This window comes from Diuraphis noxia, unplaced genomic scaffold, assembly GCF_037042655.1.
Source record: "Diuraphis noxia isolate RWA-SAM2 unplaced genomic scaffold, SU_Dnox_SAM2 contig0001, whole genome shotgun sequence".
Taxonomy (NCBI): domain Eukaryota; kingdom Metazoa; phylum Arthropoda; class Insecta; order Hemiptera; family Aphididae; genus Diuraphis; species Diuraphis noxia.
In genome coordinates, this window is record NW_028301711.1 from 27,777,695 (window position 1) to 27,800,799 (window position 23,105).

Below are 23,105 nucleotides of genomic sequence, written 5' to 3' on the forward strand. Positions count from 1 at the left end.
AAGGATAACATTGAAGTTGAGAGATTAAAGGCGAATCACGAACCTGTCCATAACAAAGCCGGTACGCTGCACACCACAGTACCATACCGAACGCGGCTCGGCTCCGGCTGGTCGCAGAGCTACAGTGGTGTTAGTAATCAGTTTATTGCGTGACATCAACGTCCAATGCCGGCGAACCAACTTACTGTTGAGTCGTTATTCGTTACGACTTTACGAGGTAGTCGAGGACTCGAGATACTGTGGAAATTGGAAATGAGTCGGTATTCGGTGATGATGGCGGTGACGGTGGCGGTTACACTGTTACAGTCGTTGCAGATGCCAGATAGTAACAAAAGTGGCGGCACTTCGCCACCGCTACGAACGCAGCTGTCATTGGACATCCGAACATTCCGAACGCGATTCGGTTCTCAGTGGTTCTCATTTTGCTAACCACCGATCGCGAACCGACCGTGCTCTCTCGATTCGTTGTGACTTTGTGAGACAACAATAATTTAAGCGTTGAAAATAATTATCGATGATGATTAGGTATGATGATAATAAGTAATAACTATTACAATCATAAATAATGGTTTTATAACAAAGCACACTGTACACTATTATAGAGTACACTCTGTAACGGAGTAACACTTATGGACCATGGTTACTATATAGACGTTTTAGTCTTTATACGTCCATATGTTTTCGAACAACTTATTTATTTTTTTGTATTTTGGCGTTTATTGAGAATTTACAATTTATTGTACACTATATGCAATAAGTAAATATGATGTAAATAAGAATAATGTAAAATACAATAGGAGTTGAATGACTTGAAAGAAAACTCGCAGTCGAATCACCTTTTACAGTGATTTGAGGTAAATTTATAAATAATATGGTTTATTTTATAATTTAAGAAGGTCCCTGCACCAATTGTGCTTGAGGCGTCTTGTAGGGCTGTCAGGAACTCCTTGAGGCCAGTTGAAAGATGAGGTGGTTGTGGATCATGAGGAGTTTCCCATGAAACCTTTCGTAGAAATTGATGGCTGTGTCGTAGACGGTAGACTGTTCTGATTTGGAGGTCATCGTGGAGTAATTTGTTCGTTACGTACCACGGTAATGATAAGCAGACTAATTGATTGAAATGCTTGAATAATTATGGGATAATTTGGGCTCAAAAGATAACTATTTAACAAATATACTACGTTTAGTATGTGTTAATCGTACATTGATGTATATTCTGTAAGTATTAAGTCGTTTTTTGGGATATTTTGCGTGTAAGTTTCATATACATTAAGCATATACGATAGATATTTTTCGTATAGATTTAGTATATATTTCGAAATAAAATAGATATTTTTTTTGTGTAAGGTTAGTATATATTTAGAGTATGCAGTGGATATTTTTTTATGTAAAGATCATATATTTTTTAAGAATAGAATGGATATTTTTTGTATACATTTACAATGGATATTATTTGTATAAATGCAGTATATTGAATGAATATTTTTTGTGTAAGCTTTGTATATTATATTTAGAGGAGGATTGATATTTTACATACAAACTTAGTACTTATATTAAATTAATATTATTTAGTTCATTTAGAAACCTGTCAACAGAATATTTTAAATATTTATTTGGACTCTTCAAAGAGATAAAATCTTATAACTAATGTTAATTGATCAATGCAGTTGTGCATAATCTGCCTATAGATTTCTAACAATACTTTGTGTTTTGTTTATTTCAAGAAACAATAAACATTTCATATTTAATATTTATAAGCAATTTTTTTTAATGTATAGTGCATTATCAACTAGTTAAAAACTAAATGAGATAAACATTTATACTGTTACAATATTTAATTTATTATAATATTAAATAAATATATATATATATATCTCATTTTATTTTAGGGGCTTGTTTCAGCCAATCACTAATATAACTTTTGATTGATAATATGGACTCATCGGGAAACATATCTTTAACGGCTTCTGTAAAAACAAAATAAAATCATTTGTTAATCATATTAGTTTTAAAATAAATAGCACTCATTTTGAACATCAATAATTATAACAGTTTTATCGAGTTGTTGGCTACCTATTAAACAATTTTAGTCACTATACTCTATTTGCCATAAGTGTACTGATTTTTATTTTTATGCGCACTCAGAGTATGGTCATTATATTATATATTATATATAATATATATTATAATATAATATAATATAATATATATTATAATATAATATATTTATATTCATCACTCACCATAACGACATGCGTGTTCAGAGCTACGATAATGGCTCAAATATGAGAGGAAAACAAAATGGTGTTCAAAAACGTATATTAAACATTAATCCTCGTGCGTTTTATGTACCTTGTAATTCCCATTCATTGAACTTGGTTATAAATGACGCAGCGAAATGCAATGTAGATGCAATTTCATTTTTTGGCATAGTTCAGAAACTCTATGTTTTTTTTTCAGCGTCTACTGATAGATGGAAAGTTTTACTACAATTTTTGCCAAAATTAACACTAAAAAGAGTGTGTGATACACGCTGGGAATCAAGAATTGATGCAATAAGGCCAATACGGCATCAATTTGGAGAAATGTATGATGCTTTGCTTCACATTAAAGAAGATTTGAATTTAACTGGTTCACATAGTCTGCAGACAAAATCTGATGCATGTGCTCTCTTAAAAAATATCTGTGACTTTAAATTTATATCCTCTGTCATTGTTTGGTACGATATATTGAGTGCTGTTAACCCAATAAGTAAACAATTGCAATCTATACATTATAATATACAAATGGCCCTTAAAAGTATATCAAGTATTGTAGAATTTTTAAAAGAATACCGTCAAAATGGGTTTTCCAAAGTTAAAATAGCTGCAAAAGAAATTGCTCTATTAATAGAAATACCAGGACAATTTCCCGAAGAATATCAAGTACGTAAACGACAAAAAAAAACACATTTAAGCTATGAAAACAGAGATGAAACGCCTCTTCATAATCCAGAAAAGAAATTTGAAGTAGAGTTTTTCCACACAATAATAGACACAGCCATTAATTCTTTACAAGAAAGATTTGATCTGTTAAACCACCATTGTTTAAATTTTGGATTCTTATACAATATTAACTTATTAAAAAACTGGGAGCACGAAACATTATTAAATCATTGCAAAGATTTGGCTATTTTATTATCAGCAAATGAAACATCTGACATCGACGCAATAGAACTATTTGAAGAACTAAAATTATTTTGTCAACTTACCGAACCAAATAGTTCTCCCAACAAAAATCTTGAGCTTATTTATAATAAAAAATTACAAGAAATTTACCCTAATATTACGATTAGTTTGAGAATCGTCCTAACGATTCCGGTCACTGTAGCGTCAGCTGAGAGGAGTTTTTCTAAGTCGAAACTTATTAAAAACCACCTCAGATCAACCATGAGTAATGAAAGGTTAACCGGGTTAGCATTGTTATCCATTGAGTCCGACTTGGCGCAAGAATTGGATTTAGAAGACATCGTTCAAGACTTTTCTTCAAAAAAAGCAAGGAAAGTTAATTTTTAGTTTAGTACACTTCTGTGTACTACGAATTGTAAACATTATAACTCAAGTTGAAGTACATATTTATATTAACTATTTTATTAATATTATAACTTTATAAGATTATTATTTTTATCATTATAGGTATAAGACGTTTATTAATTTATGGAAATAACAATATTGTATATTGTAACTTTTTAAAATTTATTAAATACAACAATAATTTAAAATTAAATTTGTAAAATGTTATTCATTATATTAATAATGTGATAAAATTGTATACTGTAATATATTTAGCTTTTGATTGAAAAGGGCGGCATTACGTTTGCCGAAGGGCGGAAAATTTCTTGCGACGGGCCTGCCTAAGAACTTATAGTCGGATTTAGATCACTTAAGGAGATCTCGATTCCAATTTCGTTTGAGCCTGCGAGGGGGGTTGCCTGGGATATGCAGTGAAGCCATATCTTTAATGAGAGGATTAGTACTGGAGTTGAGTTGGGAGTGGAAACGGTGGTAGTGAATTTTGGCGTATAAGCGTTTATAGTTCAAATTTTTACGAAATCTGTCGAAAATGCGAAAATTTGCAAGTAATTTTGAAGCTGAAAAATCATAAAAAATTTTGTGTTTATGACTAAGGATTAAGAATACAACAATAAGTTTTCCATAAGTTTTTTTTCGAGTAGCTATAGAGAAAACTCAAAGCATCATTATAGGAAAAATTTTAAGTGCGTTTTAATTTTAAATGTTTATGAAATAGCGTAACGATAACGATTTATCTTCAAACGATTTTAAATATTTGTTATTATTAAAAAACTATAAGTCGTAGATACTTGAAAATTGTACCAGTTATTAAGATTGGCATTTTCTTTACATGATTTAATTTTCAAAATATTTTTCCTTTTTTTGAGATATTTATAGACAACTGAAATTTTCAATTTTTCTGAAAAATTTTTTTTGAAGTGTCGATAAATTTTTTTTGGCCCAATCAAAATACTTGAAAATTTAATAGAAAGTTCCTCATAAGTTATTCTTGCAGTGATTAAAAAATTATAAGAATACATTGGCACAATTTTTTTTTTTTTTTAAGTGTATATAGTTCAAATTTTTACGAAATCTGTCGAAACGCGAAAATTTGCAAGTAATTTTGAAGTTGAAAAATCATAACAATTTTTGTGTTTATAACTAAGGTTAAAAAATTCAACACTAAGTTTCCCATAAGTTTTGCTTCAAATAGCTATAGAGAAAATTTGAAGCGTCATTATAGGAAAAATGTTTTGAGCGTTTGAGTTTTAAATTTTTATGAAATCTCGTAACGATAACGATTTATCCTCAAACCAGGTATATGTATATCTATGATAATATAAGGACATAAGGTATTATGAATTATGATAACTCATAGACTTTTATTGGTATATGTGATAACTACATGCAATGTTTTTGGAAAAATTGATTAATCATGCCTTATGCAAAATGCATCTTTATTGAAAAATAAAATATTTGTTTCAAAATAGAATAGAATATATGACAATATTTAAATATAATATATCCTAGACTGACAAATCATCTCCGTTTAGAATCGTTTTTCGTATACAATGATGATACCTATCATTGCATTCAAATTTAACCTACCCTAATCAGAGGTCCACCACACCCCCTAATGTATAGCAGAGCGACATTCACTTACCCACTTTTTTTATTTTAGTAACCAACTAATTCTAATAAAATTATTTCTGAAAATATAGCTATTAATATTAGTAAATTAATGAAATTAAACAATAATAATTTATTTTGTTCACAGTAATGAAATAATGTATTTATACATATTGTTATTTAATTTATATTATGTGTTATTGGTTGAAGAAATATAATTGGTGTTAGATTTTAGAGCATTGATTTTTTATTGAAGTTTGGGCGATTCGTTCATATTTAAATTAAGTATACCTAAAAATACCCGACATTTTTGACATAATTAATTTTAATTACTTTTAGGCTATATGGGTTAAGATGTCTTGGAAAGAATAGTAAAAGAATCATTGATAGGAAAAATAACATGTTTTTGGTAAAGAGATTAGGGAATTTGCAGTTACTCTACAATATTATAACTCTCCACGTGCATGCTCAGGGGTGGACTGGGAATAAACATCGGCCCCGGGCAGGGGCGCATCAAGGGGGGGGCAAAAGGAGCAGATGCTCCAGGCGGCAGGGGCGTCCAAATATTTAAGGGCGGCAAAAAAAAGTCGATAATGTTGTTTGTAATATAATAAAAAAAAAATATTTAGTAGAATAAATATTAATTATTTTAGTTATAATAAATAGTTAATATATATATATATATAGACATGTTATAACCGCCGGGACACGGAGCTACCCGCATTCGATATTGTCATGTACCATTGTACCTACTACTGCAATACTGCAAATCTGTAGCTTGTTGTTCGATTATAATATTCAATATTGTTAAAACTTTTATCGTTATAATAATAATATCATAGTCTTGATAGACGAGTAGAGTAGTGAGTAGTTGACGATCTCGACAGACGACAGTGTAGTCAGTGTAGTGAATAGTGATGACGTACTGTTACGTTTATTAATCACGTGTTATACTAATAAACCGTACGATCAAAATATTTTTAAAATGCCTAATAACTTAAAACGTAAAAGGTTAAGCGGTTCCCAATATAGACGAATATCTAAAGAAAAAAAAGAACGTGAAGAACAATTGATCAAAAAAACGGAGAAATTAGAAAACTATTTTAAGTTAAAGGTAAGTGTATATTTTATAACTATTGTTTCAATTGTATTTTTACAAAGTAACTGATTATTTAATTATATAAATATAATACTGCCAATTGGTCTCAATTGGAACGCTTTTTAAAGTTTTTTAATAATTTCTAAAATTAAATTAGTATATATAGGTATTATTGTATATTTTCAAAAGAAGATTTAACAATAAACGGTTTATTCCAAAAACTATCCAACTCCCCTTTGGCATTAACTTTTCCAAATGTTTTAATTGTCTTAAGAATATATGCATGTATGCCATGTTCTAATGCAAGTGGTGAGCGATCATTTTCTGTCCTTAAAAGAATTAAAAATTACCTACGATCAACACTTTCACAAGACAAAACTTCTTCCTTGACGCTATTATGTATTGAAAATGATATTCTTAGAAATATAGAGTGGTCTGATATTATTCAAACATTTTTATCTGTAAAAATTCGCAAGAAAAACTTTAAATAAAGCAAACAATAATAATAATAATAATTTAAAGACATGATGTATTTATTTGTGTATTTTAATTTCCTATCATATTTTGTATCTATACTATATATTTATACAAGAAATCACAAAAGTTTTGAACTTTGTAAATTTTTAGGATAAGTAATGTTATTGTTATATAATATTTAAAATTTTAAACATAGTATACCTATTTCCTTGGTCGTTTATCATTACAATAATTCATAGCTAGGTATAGAATATACCAGATACCAAGAGACATGAGTTTGAAATTAATAATGATATGTAGACATGTAGTATATGTAATAATGTATTAATATGTATAAATTGTATCTGGTTCATGTGTTTAAATATATAGTATAAGACAATAGGAAGAGTAGATGACTAATTATTAGGTAAGCATAAAGTTTTTTGTAAGTATTAATGTTTGTTCGAGCGTAGCGAGAAAATTTTTTTTTGGTTATTTACTTGTAAAAAAAGGCGTATACTGAATTAGGGGCGTCATATTTATGTTTGCTCCCCCATACATTGTCCCTTAATACGGCCCTGGCCCCGGGGAAACAAATAATTCGGCACAAAATTTAGAAATTACTATTTTATTATTTTTTTATTTTATTCAGTAAAGAAATGCAAATGTTAAGTTAAATGTACACATAAAAAAGTATTTAAATGTTTATAATAATATGAAAACTACATAATTACATACTTTGCGACAACAAATCATTCGGATCGTTGTGCACTAATTATTGTGCAACGGTATTTTTTTATGGCGCAGACTATTATAGTCTTTACTATTATTATGTTAAATAATATATTATTATCATAACAAAATCGATTATTATATAATTTTAAACTAATATTATTATTTCTTTGTCTACGTATACAATTTGTACGTTTATTCAGTTATAATTTTATCGGCCCAAAATAATTTAAGCAGCCCAAAATTTTACCTGCCCAAGCGGGGATCGCCCACTCGCCGCCCTAGCAAGTCCACCCCTGTGCATACTCATATGTAAGAAAAAAATTTGCTAATGTCTTAGGTACCTCATCCCCGTACCCTAAGACGATGGTATATGGTTGCATAGAATATATATACATTTTAATATATTTTTTGTGTTTTAAGTATTTAAATTATATGCAATCCTAAATAATAAGTTCGTGTTCCCCAGGTTGAGAAACATTGGTATAGAGTATAGATGGATTATACGCGGAAGATATGTAAATACGACAAAAAATAAGTAATTCTTGTAAAAGAAAAGCAGTAGACTGTGTTGTTGAAAAACCATCAAAAATTATCAGACGAGAACTTACACAGCACGAAAACAAAGGTTATTTTTTTATGTCTGATATAAAGCTAAATTCCAGAAATTTACAAAATGCTAGAACCAGTTGTTATCCTAAAATACCAAAGTCAAGAAAAGAAGTGCATAATACTTTGAGTTCAATTGATGTAAAAACAAATAGAGGTGAACATTTTATTTTTGAAAACGACGATTTAAATGAGATTATTATATTTTCATGTGATACCAATACCTATTTAATTTTTGAAAAAACTAGAAATAGTTTACATGGATGGAACTTTTAATTATTGTGATAAAAATGTCACTCAACTATATCACAGATATCTATCTATACACTAACTAGATATGGTACTAGACTTAGATCATATACAATGGATAGAGCTACTTTGATAATTTCCCGTGTCCAACATAACCCCCCACTTAATTTGTAGTTTTGAGGAACAAACTACTTGTGCGCATGTGCATAGGAACAAGCCAATCAGGGCAATGGCGCCAAATAATAATAGTTTAAAATAAAATGTATACAATAATGTTATATATTTTAATTATTTGATTGTTATTTTAATTTGTATAAATCAACGTCTGACGGCAATTTTACAGATTTTAATTATTAATTTTAGAATATTATGCTTTTCACTAAAGTTAAGGTTATTTAAACCTTATAAGATACAAATGCAAAAAAAATTAACTACATTAATATGATAATTAATAATAAATTATAATATCTATACAGTCATTATATTATATTGTCAACATTATATTATATGGTTTGTAATTATATAAAAAAAAATAGTAAGTATAATTAAAATAATATTGTGCAATGAGTATTATGAGTACCTAGGTATTATTGATTTCTAAATAAAATTAATTTTGTAAATTTTCGACGTATACTTCTCCCCGAAATTGATAATGTATGCATTTTGGCATAATGGTGTAATCTTATTATAAACCATATTATATTGTGTATTATTTATACAATCTAATTTATCTATAAAAAATAATGTTTTATTATGTTTAATTATTTACATTTCAATAACTTACTTGTGTAATATTAAGCCTGGTACTTTAAATGCTGAGGACTGACAAAAAAAACAACATCGCCGATGCATGATTAAGTATTGATATTTGAATTTGTGAATATTTAAAGTGCGTAACTACTCAAAGACCGAACTAACGAAGTACTCGAACTTTAAGTTTTAACGAATAAAAAGTAAAATTTTAAATTTGCGACTCATCTTTATTTCTTATCAATGGACATTGATATGATTGTGATCCGGTACGACGCAGGCGCATAAACTTGTTATTCCCTGAAATTAAATGAGTGGGGGGGTTATATTGGACACAGCTCGGTATACGAGAAATACAAACATAGCTCCATCCATTGTATATGATCTAAGGTACTAGACAAGTTTTACATTAACAGTTGTAGTGAAGCTCGGCTCGCACTCTTATCACGCATCCGCCATGTTTTCGGGGGGCAAAACAATGATTTTAATGTATGAAAAAGTCGATAAAGATATCGTTTAATTTAATGTTCATGAAGTTATTAAAAGATTTAAATTTAAACACTCATTCAATTTCAAACCATAACTATATAAATAATAAATTATACATATAGATCGATAAATGCATATTATAGCAACTTATTGGGACTTATTAAATAAGTTAAGTAATATATTAGTTAATTAATAATAATAATATAATAAAATAATTAAGTTCATAATATACAAATCAATTCATATTATACTCAATTAATTTCAAGTAATAATGATTATTCAAATTTATAATTCAGGTATAAGAAGATATACATTTTAAATTTACTATATTGTAATATTATTATAGAATACAAATATAAAAATGTTAATACAAAATAAATAGATACAATAGATTCATGAATATGAAACAATTAAATATTATTAATAAGGTTTTACACATATTTATTTATTGGTTATTAAATAAAATCAACTTAGTTAAGACACGGTGTTTGCTAACTTGTTTATCTATAGAGTTAGCAATATAGTGAAGACGTATTTTGAGATATTCCCTACAAATTAAAGATACTAAATGTAATTTATGGTTTCTGGAATAGAATCATCCAAACAACTTAAATTTTTAAACACATAAGAAATAAGAGTATTTTCAACAAATTTCACGATTTTTAATACATCAGTTGAACTCTGTACTAGTCCTCCCCTATTAACTAGAGCCGAATAAGAATTATTTTTATGATTATAATTATGGTCTGTAGTAGTTTTTCTTTCTAGTAAACTTTCAGTACACGTAGGCATTCTATTTTCTTAAATATGGCTCTTACTATCTTACTATAAATCCACTAATATAGTATAAAATATTGTCTTTAAGAATGATAACACTATCATTTTCAAAAGAAACTTCCGTGACTTCCGTCTGGTATTTCTTCACCATCATCTTCAATATTTTTTCTTCAGATTTTCTTTTTTTCCAACGTATTTCAAAAATGCTGTCATAACATGAATTATCTAATGCAACACACGAGTGAGGCATATTTAAGTACCTATTAATTAAGTATATATTTTAAAATCTAATTCCACATATTTGTATTGTATCTAGGTTAAAGCAGAAATATTCCCCCCCCCCCCCCCCCCCCCCGAGAAAATGGCGGTTACATCGACGGCGAGCTTCACCTGATAACGGGAGTTCGCTATCTAGTAACACAGAAAAATATAGATATCTGTGAACTATATACAGTTCATAGATTAAAAAACAGTATTTATATTCCAGTAATGTTTTGCTTTTTACCGGATAAAACATTAAAAACATATATTGAATTTACCTAACCGACAGCTCAAATGTGGAGATGCCGTTTCCATTTGGGCCAAGCTTAGTACCATAAAATTCAAAGCTTAGGGTTTGCACAAGAATTTAATTTTGCAAATAATGAATTAGGAAAGTGGTTTCGCAATAAGCCAAATAAAATTTAATTATTTTCTATTACTATTATCATTGATTTTAGAATCAATGATATTATTACAACTATTATTATTTTATACCTAGGTTATTTACAAATAATATGTGGACCTACACATTATAATAATAATTTTCATGATATATTTGGACTAGATTCAATATTGATAAGACTTTTTTTATGCAACACAAAAACGAACAAATTTTAACCACATCAAATACGTTTAAGTTGTCAGTTCTAAGTCTGAATAAAGTGGGGAGAAAGTGTGTATTCGGTATAATTTTTCTTCGTGTGGGAACTTACGTATGCATACCTTTGTGTGATTTTTATCTGCTATATCTCGTGTGAGAACTTACATTCACCCATTAAATTTGAATCCAATGATTCTATATCATTGAATGGGGGGCGAGGTGGCCAAGCGGTCTAACGTCTAACGCGTCGGCTTTAGCTCAGCCGGACCGGGTTCGATCCTCGAGCGACATTTTTCTCCGGGCAAGTCACGGTATCCGGAGAACAAGTGCCGCCATCCCCCACTCCGGGGCATGACAGAAACCTACGGGTGTCCCAATAGAAATTCTTCCAAATAGGCAATAGGCATCTGAACTAGGCCTTCCTGCCTACTCCCGGACAAAGCGCCATACGAAAAAAAATATAGGTATATCATAATTGTATACGAAAAACGATTCTGAGCGGAGACAGTTTGTCTGTCTAAGATATATTATATATGATTAAAAATTTCAAATATTGGATTTGAAAAGACATATTTTTATGAATTTCTAATATGAAATAATTTGCAAATTTTCGTGATTTTTACGTATGTTGTCAAAATTCAAACTTTGAATGCTTATAAAAAAAGTTGTGACTACCTATATATTTCTTTTATTTTTCAATTGCTATTGTAACAATATGTTAGGAGTTTATAGACACCTATAGTATTACATTTTCAAGCTTTTCTACCCCACAAATAAATATTTAACGATATTAATTTTAAAAAAAAAACTAATAATGATCGAAAATTGCATATGACTATAAATAGTTCAACTTATGTCGAAATGTTTACATATGACTATATGAGCATAAACCAATTGGTTTTCATTTACAAATTTAATACAGTAATAACTTATTTATGGCGAAAACATAACAAATTATAACGTATCCTTGAAAATTGTACATTTGTGATTACTGATTTGTATCTATTAAAATATAATATAACTTATTAGCAGGGCTGTGAATTTCATGCACTAAAAAAGTCTTGAATATGCATGCATTTATGCACTAAAAACAAGTGAAATATGCTTTAAAATATGCACTATAAATTATAAAATTTAAAAATATGCAAAATATGAAAAAAAAAATTATACTCACATATACTGGATGAAAAAACGTTTTATTTAAATAAATATTGTAATTACTAATTATAAAATGACTTGAAAAATGGACTTGTAATAATAATAATAAATGCTTCAATGTTCTATTGTTCTTCGACGCCTGAAAAAAAACATTAAATATAGATAGAACACATTGTTTTATAGATATTTAAACAATTTATTTGTTTACCTGTAAAATAAGTATTGCATTGTACAATCAGCGATTTCTTTATATTTTCAAACTTGAATGATCTCCTATTTGGCGCCAAGAGGTTTTTGTACACAGAAAATGAACGCTCTACATCAGCTGACGTGGTAGGGGCATACTTGAAATATCCCATGTCACTACTTGTTAAGTTTTCAGGTATATCTAAACAACCAACGTTTTCTTCTTCTCCGTTTAATATTTTTGAAATATTGCAAACAATTTGAAACCCTTTATTTTTAGTTAGAACTGTCTGTAATTTCTCGTTAATTTTGATTCCGGTCTGGCTTTTTAAATTATTGAATTTGGCTGAAACATCTTCAATAATCTGTATCGCTTCTATTAATGCCATGCCTTGTTTTTGAAGACGTGTTATAGCCGTAGGAAGGCACTCAAAGTTTGATTTTATAAATGCTAAGTTACCTTTAATCTGTGGTGCTTTAAAATATTTTTGAGCATTTCTAATTGAAAGCGCATCATCTTCATCAAAACTTTCAACAATATTTTTTACAATTTGGAAGTTTTCACAATAATATATTGAAGCGGAAATCCATGTTCCCCATCGTGTCAGAATTGGTTCGGGGGGTAGAGGTATATTAGGCGCATCAGTCTTAAATTTTATAATACGAGATGGTGCCTTTTTAAATACTTTTTTAACATTAGCAACCAGTTTATCTACTTTGGGATATTGAATACGGATATATTCGGCAACTCTATTTAATCCATGTGCTGTGCATGTTAAATGGACCATTTTTGTGTACAACACTTTCAACGTATCTCCTGCCTTCACCATATAGGGCGCGGCGTCACTCAAAAATAATAATACGTCGTTACGATGTATGCCACCAGGCCAAAGTAAACAAAGCGAATCTTCAAATAGTGTGCATATAGTATTGTGGTTAGCCTTTTCTAATTGCTCGACATTTAATAAAAAAATTTCACCTGGCCGATCCGTGAGTAGTGTTCCGATTATAACGGAGGCAATATAGCGTCCTTCAGCGTCCGTCGTTTCGTCAATTGAAACCCAAATTTTTTTCTCTGCCACTTTATTTCTTATTTCTCCCATAGTTTCCTGGTAACAATTATCGACATATGATTTTCGTAAAGTTGATTGATCTGGTATAACTTCCGATGTATATTTCTCTAAAAAGATTTTGAAATGTGGATTGCTCAGTTTATTGAAAGGTATATTAGCACTCAACATAGCTTTACATAAATCAGTTTTGAATGACGATTTTGTTGAAGAATTTTGAAATAAAAGCTGTTGAGATTTATCCTTTTTTTCTTCAGCGCGTTTAACAGATTTACGATGTTTTTCGGCTGCGATATGCTGAGTTATAGAAAAACGTTTTTCACTTGAAACTTTCGTATTACATACTTTGCAAAATAAAATTTTGTTATCTGTTGAAAATATTTCTGTTCCAAATTCAGTAACATAACTTTGTAAACGACTGGATGTCGTCTTTTTTTCTTTTGGCATTTTAAAATTATGCTTGTTAAGTGTTAACTAATAGAAAATTTAAACGAAAATATTACAAACAACGTATTACCACTCACGAGACGACGACAACACTATCGCGCGTCGGTTTGTCTACCATAATATAATAGATTAAGATTAAAGATATTCAGGGCCGGCGTTAATGGTGGGTGTGGGGGGGTGTCACACCCCCCTACTTGGTATTTTTATGTTAATTAGTCGGCAAATTATTATTTGTATAAGAAGTCGGCAAATTTAAAAATAAAGGTAAAAAGTAGAAAAAGTACCTACTTATTTATTATTGATTATTGATACACAAAAAAAAAATTGTGAATTTTAAATATTATTATTAATTATTATGGTTTCACAATTTTGATGAGTCACAGGTCTGGTAGATTATTTTTTGCTTATGTCATATTTTGAGGCACCCTGAAACGGCTGAAACTACAACAGTGCAATCAGTTTATTTATTATCATCAGTATTGCGGATATAAATAGATTATTAATAGCATTGGTTGTATTTTCCTATTTAGTATTTTACAATACACATCAAAATGTTGTTATCGACGTTATCGTTTTCATTTTATAAATTGAAATTTATTCTATCGACTCCTGTTGTGTTGTTATTGTGTTATATTGTTGGTATTTTCAATTTTGTTAAAAATGAATACGAGTAAAAAGAGAAAAAGGACAAAACTCGAATGCTTAACCTGTGGTAGCACATTCGACGACGATTATAGAAGAAAACATGAATTAAATGTACACGGTGGTAACAGAATAAACGTGAAACATTTTGGCGCTCCTGACAATCCATTTATAGCAGCATCTGCACTGTGTAAAAGGAAAAGTGTACAGCTATCAACAAATAATGAGGAGGTATGATTTGTTTTAGCTTTAGAATTTAAAACCTTCAGATATTTAAGTATATTTATTTATTAGTTTATTTATTATTATTTATTATAAAATAATTTAAACTTTGTGTATAATATAATATAATAAATTAAGATTTTTTCTGAATTTTAAATTTCTGTTTTTAATATGTAGGACAAAGGCCATTTTTCTACCCTATCTTTGGAAACTGTACCTGTACAACTGATATCTTCAGATATACCAAATATTACAAGTAAATTAGATTATTTACACGTTGGTTTTTTACAAAAATCAAATTATATTATTTCAAAATATACTAATTGTTAATAGATAAACAAGACATTGAACTAGTTGAACTAGGAAAATGCATGGAATCTAGAACTGAAGAACCAGAAAAAGGTATGTTAAAACATATCTTATTAATTATATTATTTCAAAATATACTAATTGTTAATAGATAAACAAAACATTGAACTAGTTGAACTAGGAAAATGCATGGAATCTATAACTGAAGAACCAGAAAAAGGTATGTTAAAATATATCTTATTAATTATTTATCATGATATAACTGTAAATCTCTGTAAATATAATACTTATGTATTTTATACCAGATAATATTATAGATGAACTAAAATATGAAGAAAATGGTAAAATAATTGAATCTGATGTCTGCCAACAAGGTGAATACTGAGTTGTATAATTTTTATTTTTATTATTGATAATATTTATTATAAGTATTATTTATAATTAATTAATTTTTAGATACCTACATTTTGCAAAATGTACTATTATATTAAACTAAAATCTATCTCTAAATCAGTACAAAATATTTGTGCTCGTGGATTAGTTTTTGATTAAGTATGTTATATTTATATTTATGTATTATATTTCAACAGGTATTGAATGTATTAGTACAACTAGTCATAATGATTGGGTTGTATGTGCTGGTATGCTTGAATCACTAGTTAACCGTTTTCAACAATGTAGTAGACTTTTAACCACAATTAAAAGTGAATCTTCACCAAACCCAATATCATTTTTAATTGAGACTTCACATATCATAACTTCTATTGAAATTGAATCTAAACAATATTTAATAACAACTGAACAAGTTTTAAGCTCTTTAATACCTAATGAAACTGTTGAATCTGGAAATATTTTGGATAGTTTTCCAGAACATGATCCTGGAAAGAGAGAAATAGTAAAATCATCATCTCAGAGAAAGTATCTTTTGAGTCTTGGGCCATATCAACCTAAATTGGCCAAATATCCAAAAAACTTAAATATTCCTACAGAAAAACAAAGCCAATTTACCTCATTATGGTTCAATGAATTTCCTCACTTGGAATATAGTATACAAAAAGATGCAGCATTTTGTTTTATTTGTTCTCTATTTCCTAATGGCCCTAATAGAAGTTTTGCCGATCCAGCATGGGTTGTAAGTGGTGTTCGAAATTGGCATCAAATGAAGGGGAGGGGAAAAAATAAACAAGGAAAACTGGCTCTACATTTTTCTTCAAAATCACACAACTCAGCATTGATTGATTTTAGAAATTTTTTAACTTCCTCAAACCATATTGACTGCATTCTTAACAAGGTAAATAGACAACAAGCAATTGAAGTAGAACATAAAATACATTTTCATAAAGAAGTGATTACTATATTGTTAGATATTGCCCGTACCCTTGCACGCCAAGGACTTGCGTTCCGCGGTGATATGAATGAGGAGAACGGAAATTTTAATCAATTGGTTCTGTTAATATCGAGGCATAATCCAGCTATGAAAAGATGGCTTGATGATAAAAAATTTAGAAAACACAATGTGACTTATCTTAGCCATGATTCCCAAAATGAATTTATTGACTTACTAGCAGATGAAACAAAGAACACAATTATTGAAGAAGTTAAAAAATCTGATTTTTTTTCCGTGATGGCTGATACAACCCCAGATGTTTCACATCAAGATCAATTATCAATTTGTTTACGGTACGTAGATCCTTGTGGAGAAGTTTCTGAAAGATTAGTAGCAGTGTGTGAAGCTTTTGATAAAACTGGTCTGGGAATCGCTGAGAACATTAAAGAAATAATACAAAAAAATGGTCTACCATGTGAAAATATTGCTTTTCAGTCTTATGACTTTGCAAGTAGCATGTCTGGTAAGATAAACGGAACCCAGCAGAAACTATCTGATCTTGTTGGTCATATAATTTATTTTATTCCTTGTCAGGCCCATCGAATAAATACTTTCTTGGAACATAGTTGTGATGCAAGTTCAATGATTGGGGACTTATTTTCTAATCTTGAGGAATTGTATGTTTTTTTTTCATCGAGTACTAAAAGATACGCCCATTTACACTCCAAGTTAACCGAGATAGAAAATTCTTTACATTTACGGAACCTTTCAAAAACCAGGTGGACTGCCCGAGCGGGGTCAATAAAAGCTGTATGGATATCTTATGAGATAATTTTAGAAGCACTTCAAGTAATGTCTTCTGCTCAGAAAATGGATAAAAAAACAAGAACACAAGCTTTTGGACTTTCAAAAAAAATGTTATCATTTGATTTTATTGTTGCTATGTATTTTATGAAGAACATTATGTATAAAATGAAAATTTTAACAGAAAAACTTGAAGCGATAGAACTAAATGTAATTGATGCATTAATGTTATTAAATAATACTATTGAAATTTTAAAAGACATTAATAACGACGATATAGGTATGAATAACCTTGTAGAAAGTTCAATACAATTTGCTTGTAAATTAGGGATTGATCCTAATTACGATTTTAATCGAGTTCATAGAAGACGATTGAAACCCAATAGATTAGATTCAAATCCAATTACACAAACAAACTTTGATATGAAAACATTTTATAGATCAGAATTCAAAAGAGTTCTAGACACATTAATAACATTATCTTCAGAGCATTTAAAGAAATGTATGACTACTATCGAACCTCTTTTCAAAGTATTTTCGACACCTTTACAACCCAATTATATTGCAGACAATTTCAAAAAAATTATTGAACTATTTCCTCCAGGAAGTTCTGCATCCAAATTAACAGACTATGATGGAATTTTTTCCGAGTTTTTAATACTAGTTCATCATTGTAAGGGTATGTTAAATTTATTAGAAATATTAAAAACCTCAGAATCTTTTAAACACCTTTTACCAAATGTGAACATGATGCTACGGTTGGTGTTTACAGCTCCCATTAGTACTGCATCTAATGAACGGGCATTTAGTAAATTAAAAATGGTGAAGAACTATTTAAGATCTACTACGTCTAATGATCGCCTACAAAATTTAATGCTGCTGAACTCAAACAAAGATATTTTGGATAATGTTAATATAACAATGCTTGTTGATAAATGGTCACTTTTGAAAGAAAGAAGAATAATTATGTAAAAATTAAATATCTTATAGAAATATTATAATCTATGTGTATTGTATAACCTACCATATTTTATATTTTGAATGCAAGTAATTTGATAAATACATGAGTACATGACAACATTTTAACAAATTTTAATTATTATTTTTTTTTTTAAGTCGGCAAATTTACCATATCACACCCCCCCACTTGTTATTCATTCACGCCGGCCCTGAAGATATTTCAAGTTAGACTTTTGACCACAGATATAGACCTGCGATAATAACAGGAGATAATTGCATGCCACTCTAGACCGGGTTTAACACATGTTCCTGTTATTATTACCACCGCGATAAAATTACAACGGTAAAATTGTATCGTCCAAATTCAAGAAATTTTACAAATTAATGAGAAAAACATATTATTCAAATGAGAAAAAAGCAAAAACAAGAGGAACTCGCGAAATCATGCATTTATATGCCCTTACCGGTTAAATATGCAAAAATATGCAAAATAAGATTTCGTATTTAATTTATAAATAACGCAAAACAAATTTTGATTAAATCCATTTTCTTATACAATGTAGCAAAAAAAACATGCAAGTGCATGAAATTCACAGCCCTGCTTATTAGTTATTAGCAAGGCTGGCATTAACGAGTTAAAAAGTTAAAGTTAAGTTACTTTTAACTAAGTTACTTCACTAGTTACTTTTGATTTTCATAAGTAACTTCTAACTTACCGAGTTAATTTTTTTTTCCTAGTATAAATTTCATAGATTTAAAATTGTATTTTGATTTTTACGACTTATTTATAATATGTATTGGTATACATAAATTATGATTGTGGGAATAACCAAATATTATTTATATTTTAGTATGTGAGTGTTTTGAATTATTTCTATATTTGAAATTTCAATAGAGGTATTAAGAATATAAATTTATTTGTATCCAATATTTATGTATGTAATTTATTTTATTAAACCCAAATACAAATTTAATAATTAAAATTTACAAGCTTAGTGGGTACCGACAAATTTATTTTTTTAAGTTTAGGTATCATTTTGGAAAATTTATAAGTTAAAAATAATACATTGAAATAATTTACTTGTTTGTTTATAATTATATTATAACTTATTAGTTATTAGCAAGGCTGGCATTAACGAGTTAAAAAGTTAAAGTTAAGTTACTTTTAACTAAGTTACTTCACTAGTTACTTTTGTTTTCATAAGTAACTTCTAACTTACCGAGTTAATTTTTTTTCCTAGTATAAATTTCATAGATTTAAAATTGTATTTTGATTTTTACGACTTATTTATAATATGTATTGGTATACATAAATTATGATTGTGGGAATAACCAAATATTATTTATGTTTTAGTATGTGAGTGTTTTGAATTATTTCTATATTTGAAATTTCAATAGAGGTATTAAGAATATAAATTTATTTGTATCCAATATTTATGTATGTAATTTATTTTATTGAACCCAAATACAAATTTAATAATTAAAATTTACAAGCTTAGTGGGTACCGACAAATTTATTTTTTTAAGTTTAGGTATCATTTTGGAAAATTTATAAGTTAAAAATAATACATTGAAATAATTTACTTGTTTGTTTGATTTTATAATTGATTAAAGTATGTAATTATGTATTTATTACTTACTAATAGTACCTACTGTAGTCTGTAATTATTATTAATCAATACAATTACATATAATGTTTATTAAAAATAGTAAGACTTTTCCACTATAGTATGGTATTTGTTAAGTTTTAATAAAAATGTATGATAATTTATTTTATATGAAAAAAGAAAAGAAATTTTTAACTTTTAAAAACTTATATTTTTCTGCATTGACTTAAGTTAACGAGTTATAATAATTAGTTAACTTGCCCAACCTTGGTCCTTGGTTATTAGTATTTATTAATTATTGTTACAATATGTCCGTATGGTATACCTTTATATAAATTATAATATAATAGGTTTAATATACCTGTATTTATTTAATTAAGCTATTTTGCTTGAAGAATTCTGATTAATGATCAATAATTAAATTTAGCTATATTTTAAATTTCCTTTTCTAGTAAATGTATATTATGTAGTATTATAATCATTTATATAATTTTATTATATTTATTATTTAATTATTTATACATTAATGTGACTTGAATTTAAATAAAAATAATTCATTATTTATTAAGTTTATCAATTACAATAAGTTGAACAATTATTTTATGTCAATTAAATTAAAAAATTTAAGAACTTTACCTTTTGAACTCGTTGGCGGTGGGCTCATGTCCAGGCTTGAAAACAATATTAGATCTGTTATAAACAATAAATTAAACATTTAGTAAAAATATTAATTCATCAATTTTCCATTCTTCCACCATACAACTTTATGCGTACCACCATCATTTATTCCTATAGCTTACTGTGTACCACTGTTTGAGAACCACTAATTTAAAGATAGATACTTAAATATTTAAAGATGCTCATATATTTAAATATATTATATATTTTATGTAGCTCTATAGTCTATAGCCTATAGGTGTATACCAAGCCAGCGAGAAGACAATAGTAATAATAATTATTATTATTATTATTATTTAGTTATTTTTATTACATTTTTTTTAACATTTCAATATAGTTGAGAAATTAAAATTGTATTAGAAGGTAATATATTACATCCAGTATACAATATACCTATCATATAATCTACTATTAATATGTATTGATCAATTGATTGTTTTAATTAGATTTTTTTTATTTGTTAAATAGTTTGTAATACTGTATTTTTGATATTTCAAATGCATATTTATAAAATCTAAGTTATTGTAATACTAGTTAATGCTTATCAAAAATAAAGTTTATTTTTTATTATTGGTTCAATATTACAATAAAATTTCAAATAATAGAATTAAAAGTTTGATAAATACTAATTCAATTAATATCAAACTAAACACATTATAAATCTTATTAATTTTATCCGTGTATGCCGTATGGTATACAATACAAAGATTATGATGTTACTTTTAAATAAAGAATAATTTGTAATTAAATATTATTTTACTATTAAATATTGATATTATATAAAAATAAAGTTAATTAGTGTAGTTATTAGTTAGTAAGGATTTTATAATAAAAGTATCTAAATATATTGATACTTAAAAAAAAAAAACTATAGGGTACCCTTTTAGGACATTATTATTGTAGTAATCTATGTTGGTAGTGCATTTGTTATTTTACAAGTTAAGGGGGATAACTTGTCATGTCGTGTAGAGTTAAATATAATCAACTTGTAGGTAACAACACGGTGAGTTGTGAACCCTTCTTTATACCATAATTTTGGGGATAAAATCTACTGTTTCAAAAAATGAAATGTTATTAAAATATACAGTATCATTTTTGGAAAGAATTATATTATATCTATAATTATTTATAAATTAGTGTGCATACTGCATAGTGCATCATGGCACCATAAGGTAGAACAGATAGATAACAAATAAAATAATAATAAAATGTGTTAACGGTAATTTTATCAAAATAGTGTAAATTTAGATGGAACATTATTGAATTTATGTTGTAATTGAATGTTTTTAGTTTATCAATCAATTACTATTATATAGAATTTTGTAATGAAAATAATAACTTATTTAATATGTAAATTGTTAATGTGTATGAACAGAAAAAATATACTATGCAGGAGTGATGCCATCGTGAGAACGTTTGATTCAGTTGATCATAACTCTCTTATCTACACCCTGGATAAACTGGGAATTGGTTTTCCTCTTTTATCATGGATTCGCTCATACCTAGTGGATAGATGGCAATATGTTAAGTTGTTCAATATCTCATCAAGTAAATTTAAGGTTTCTTTTGGCGTTCCGCAAGGTGGACATTTATCGCCATTACTATTTAATATTTTTGTTAATTCAATATTTAGCAATGTTCCGTCGGTCCGTTTACTTCTTTTTGCTGATGATGTTAAGCTGTTCTCCAGGATATCTTCCAGTACTGATTGTGACGTCCTTCAATCATCATTCAATAATTTTATTAACTAGTGTCAGGCTATAAGTGTAAGATCATATCATTCACCAGATCACAGATTCGTGTGGATCACGTATATACCTATAATGACTCACCCCTAACTCGAGTATCTGAAGTAAAGGATCTAGGTATAATATATACTTCCTCACTTTCCTTCAGACCTCATATTGATTATATAACTTGTAAAGCCTTACGTCTTCTAGGATTCATACGCCGTCACACTAAACACTTCAACTCAGCACCTTGTATTATAAATTTATAACCCTTTATTCTGCTCTTATACATTCAATTCTCGACTATGGGTCAGCCATTTGGAATCCTTATCTTAAAACAGAAACAAAACTTATTGAACGAGTTCAGAATCGCTTCCTTAGCTATACAGGCTTCTTATTAAAAATTAAACACCACCAACATTCATACCAACCTGTCATGGACGCGCTTAATCTCCTCCCCCCTCGAGGACAGGCGACTAATTGCAGATCGTATCTTCCTTTTAAAATTAATCCAGGGTAAAATTTATACTCCGAGTCTCCTTAAGCGTATTAGCCTTAGAGTTCCTACCGCCAATACTAGATCAATCGATTCCTTTCACATCCCAACTTCCCGTTCAAACTTTTTATCGAATGATCTTTTGGTTAGAGCTATATGCGCAGTTTAAATAATAATAATTTTGAATTTGGCCTTAAATTTTGTATTTACTTAACGTGTGTAATTTTCTTATTATAATTATAATTATTCTTATTCCTAAGTATATT

At 28.3% G+C, this 23,105-nt stretch overlaps 2 protein-coding genes and 1 long non-coding RNA gene across 4 annotated transcripts; 2 read left to right on the top strand and 1 right to left on the bottom strand.

Annotated features, from left to right (window-relative positions):
• The first annotated feature begins 124 nt into the window (after positions 1–124).
• On the top strand, positions 125–23,063 carry LOC107166497 (uncharacterized). Its single transcript, XR_016189610.1, has 3 exons — positions 125–854; positions 21,989–22,172; positions 22,247–23,063. It is a non-coding gene; the product is annotated as an uncharacterized LOC107166497 (long non-coding RNA).
• Positions 3,440–14,146, bottom strand: LOC149060505 (uncharacterized). Of its 2 annotated transcripts, XM_089216832.1 has the most exons (3): positions 12,570–14,146; positions 12,425–12,500; positions 3,440–3,522 (listed from the first exon to the last, which is right to left on the bottom strand). In XM_089216832.1, the coding sequence occupies exons 1-2, from the start codon at positions 14,062–14,064 to the stop codon at positions 12,484–12,486; spliced, it is 1,512 nt and encodes a 503-aa protein (XP_089072958.1). In that variant the 5' UTR covers positions 14,065–14,146; the 3' UTR covers positions 3,440–3,522; positions 12,425–12,483. The 2 variants fall into 2 exon arrangements, with proteins under 2 accessions (XP_089072958.1, XP_089072957.1); XM_089216831.1 differs by having other exon boundaries at positions 12,425–14,146.
• LOC149060506 (52 kDa repressor of the inhibitor of the protein kinase-like) lies at positions 16,913–18,536 on the top strand. The gene is made up of 2 exons (XM_089216008.1): positions 16,913–17,087; positions 17,159–18,536. The coding sequence occupies exons 1-2, from the start codon at positions 17,028–17,030 to the stop codon at positions 18,338–18,340; spliced, it is 1,242 nt and encodes a 413-aa protein (XP_089072134.1). The 5' UTR covers positions 16,913–17,027; the 3' UTR covers positions 18,341–18,536.
• Positions 23,064–23,105: the final 42 nt, after the last annotated feature.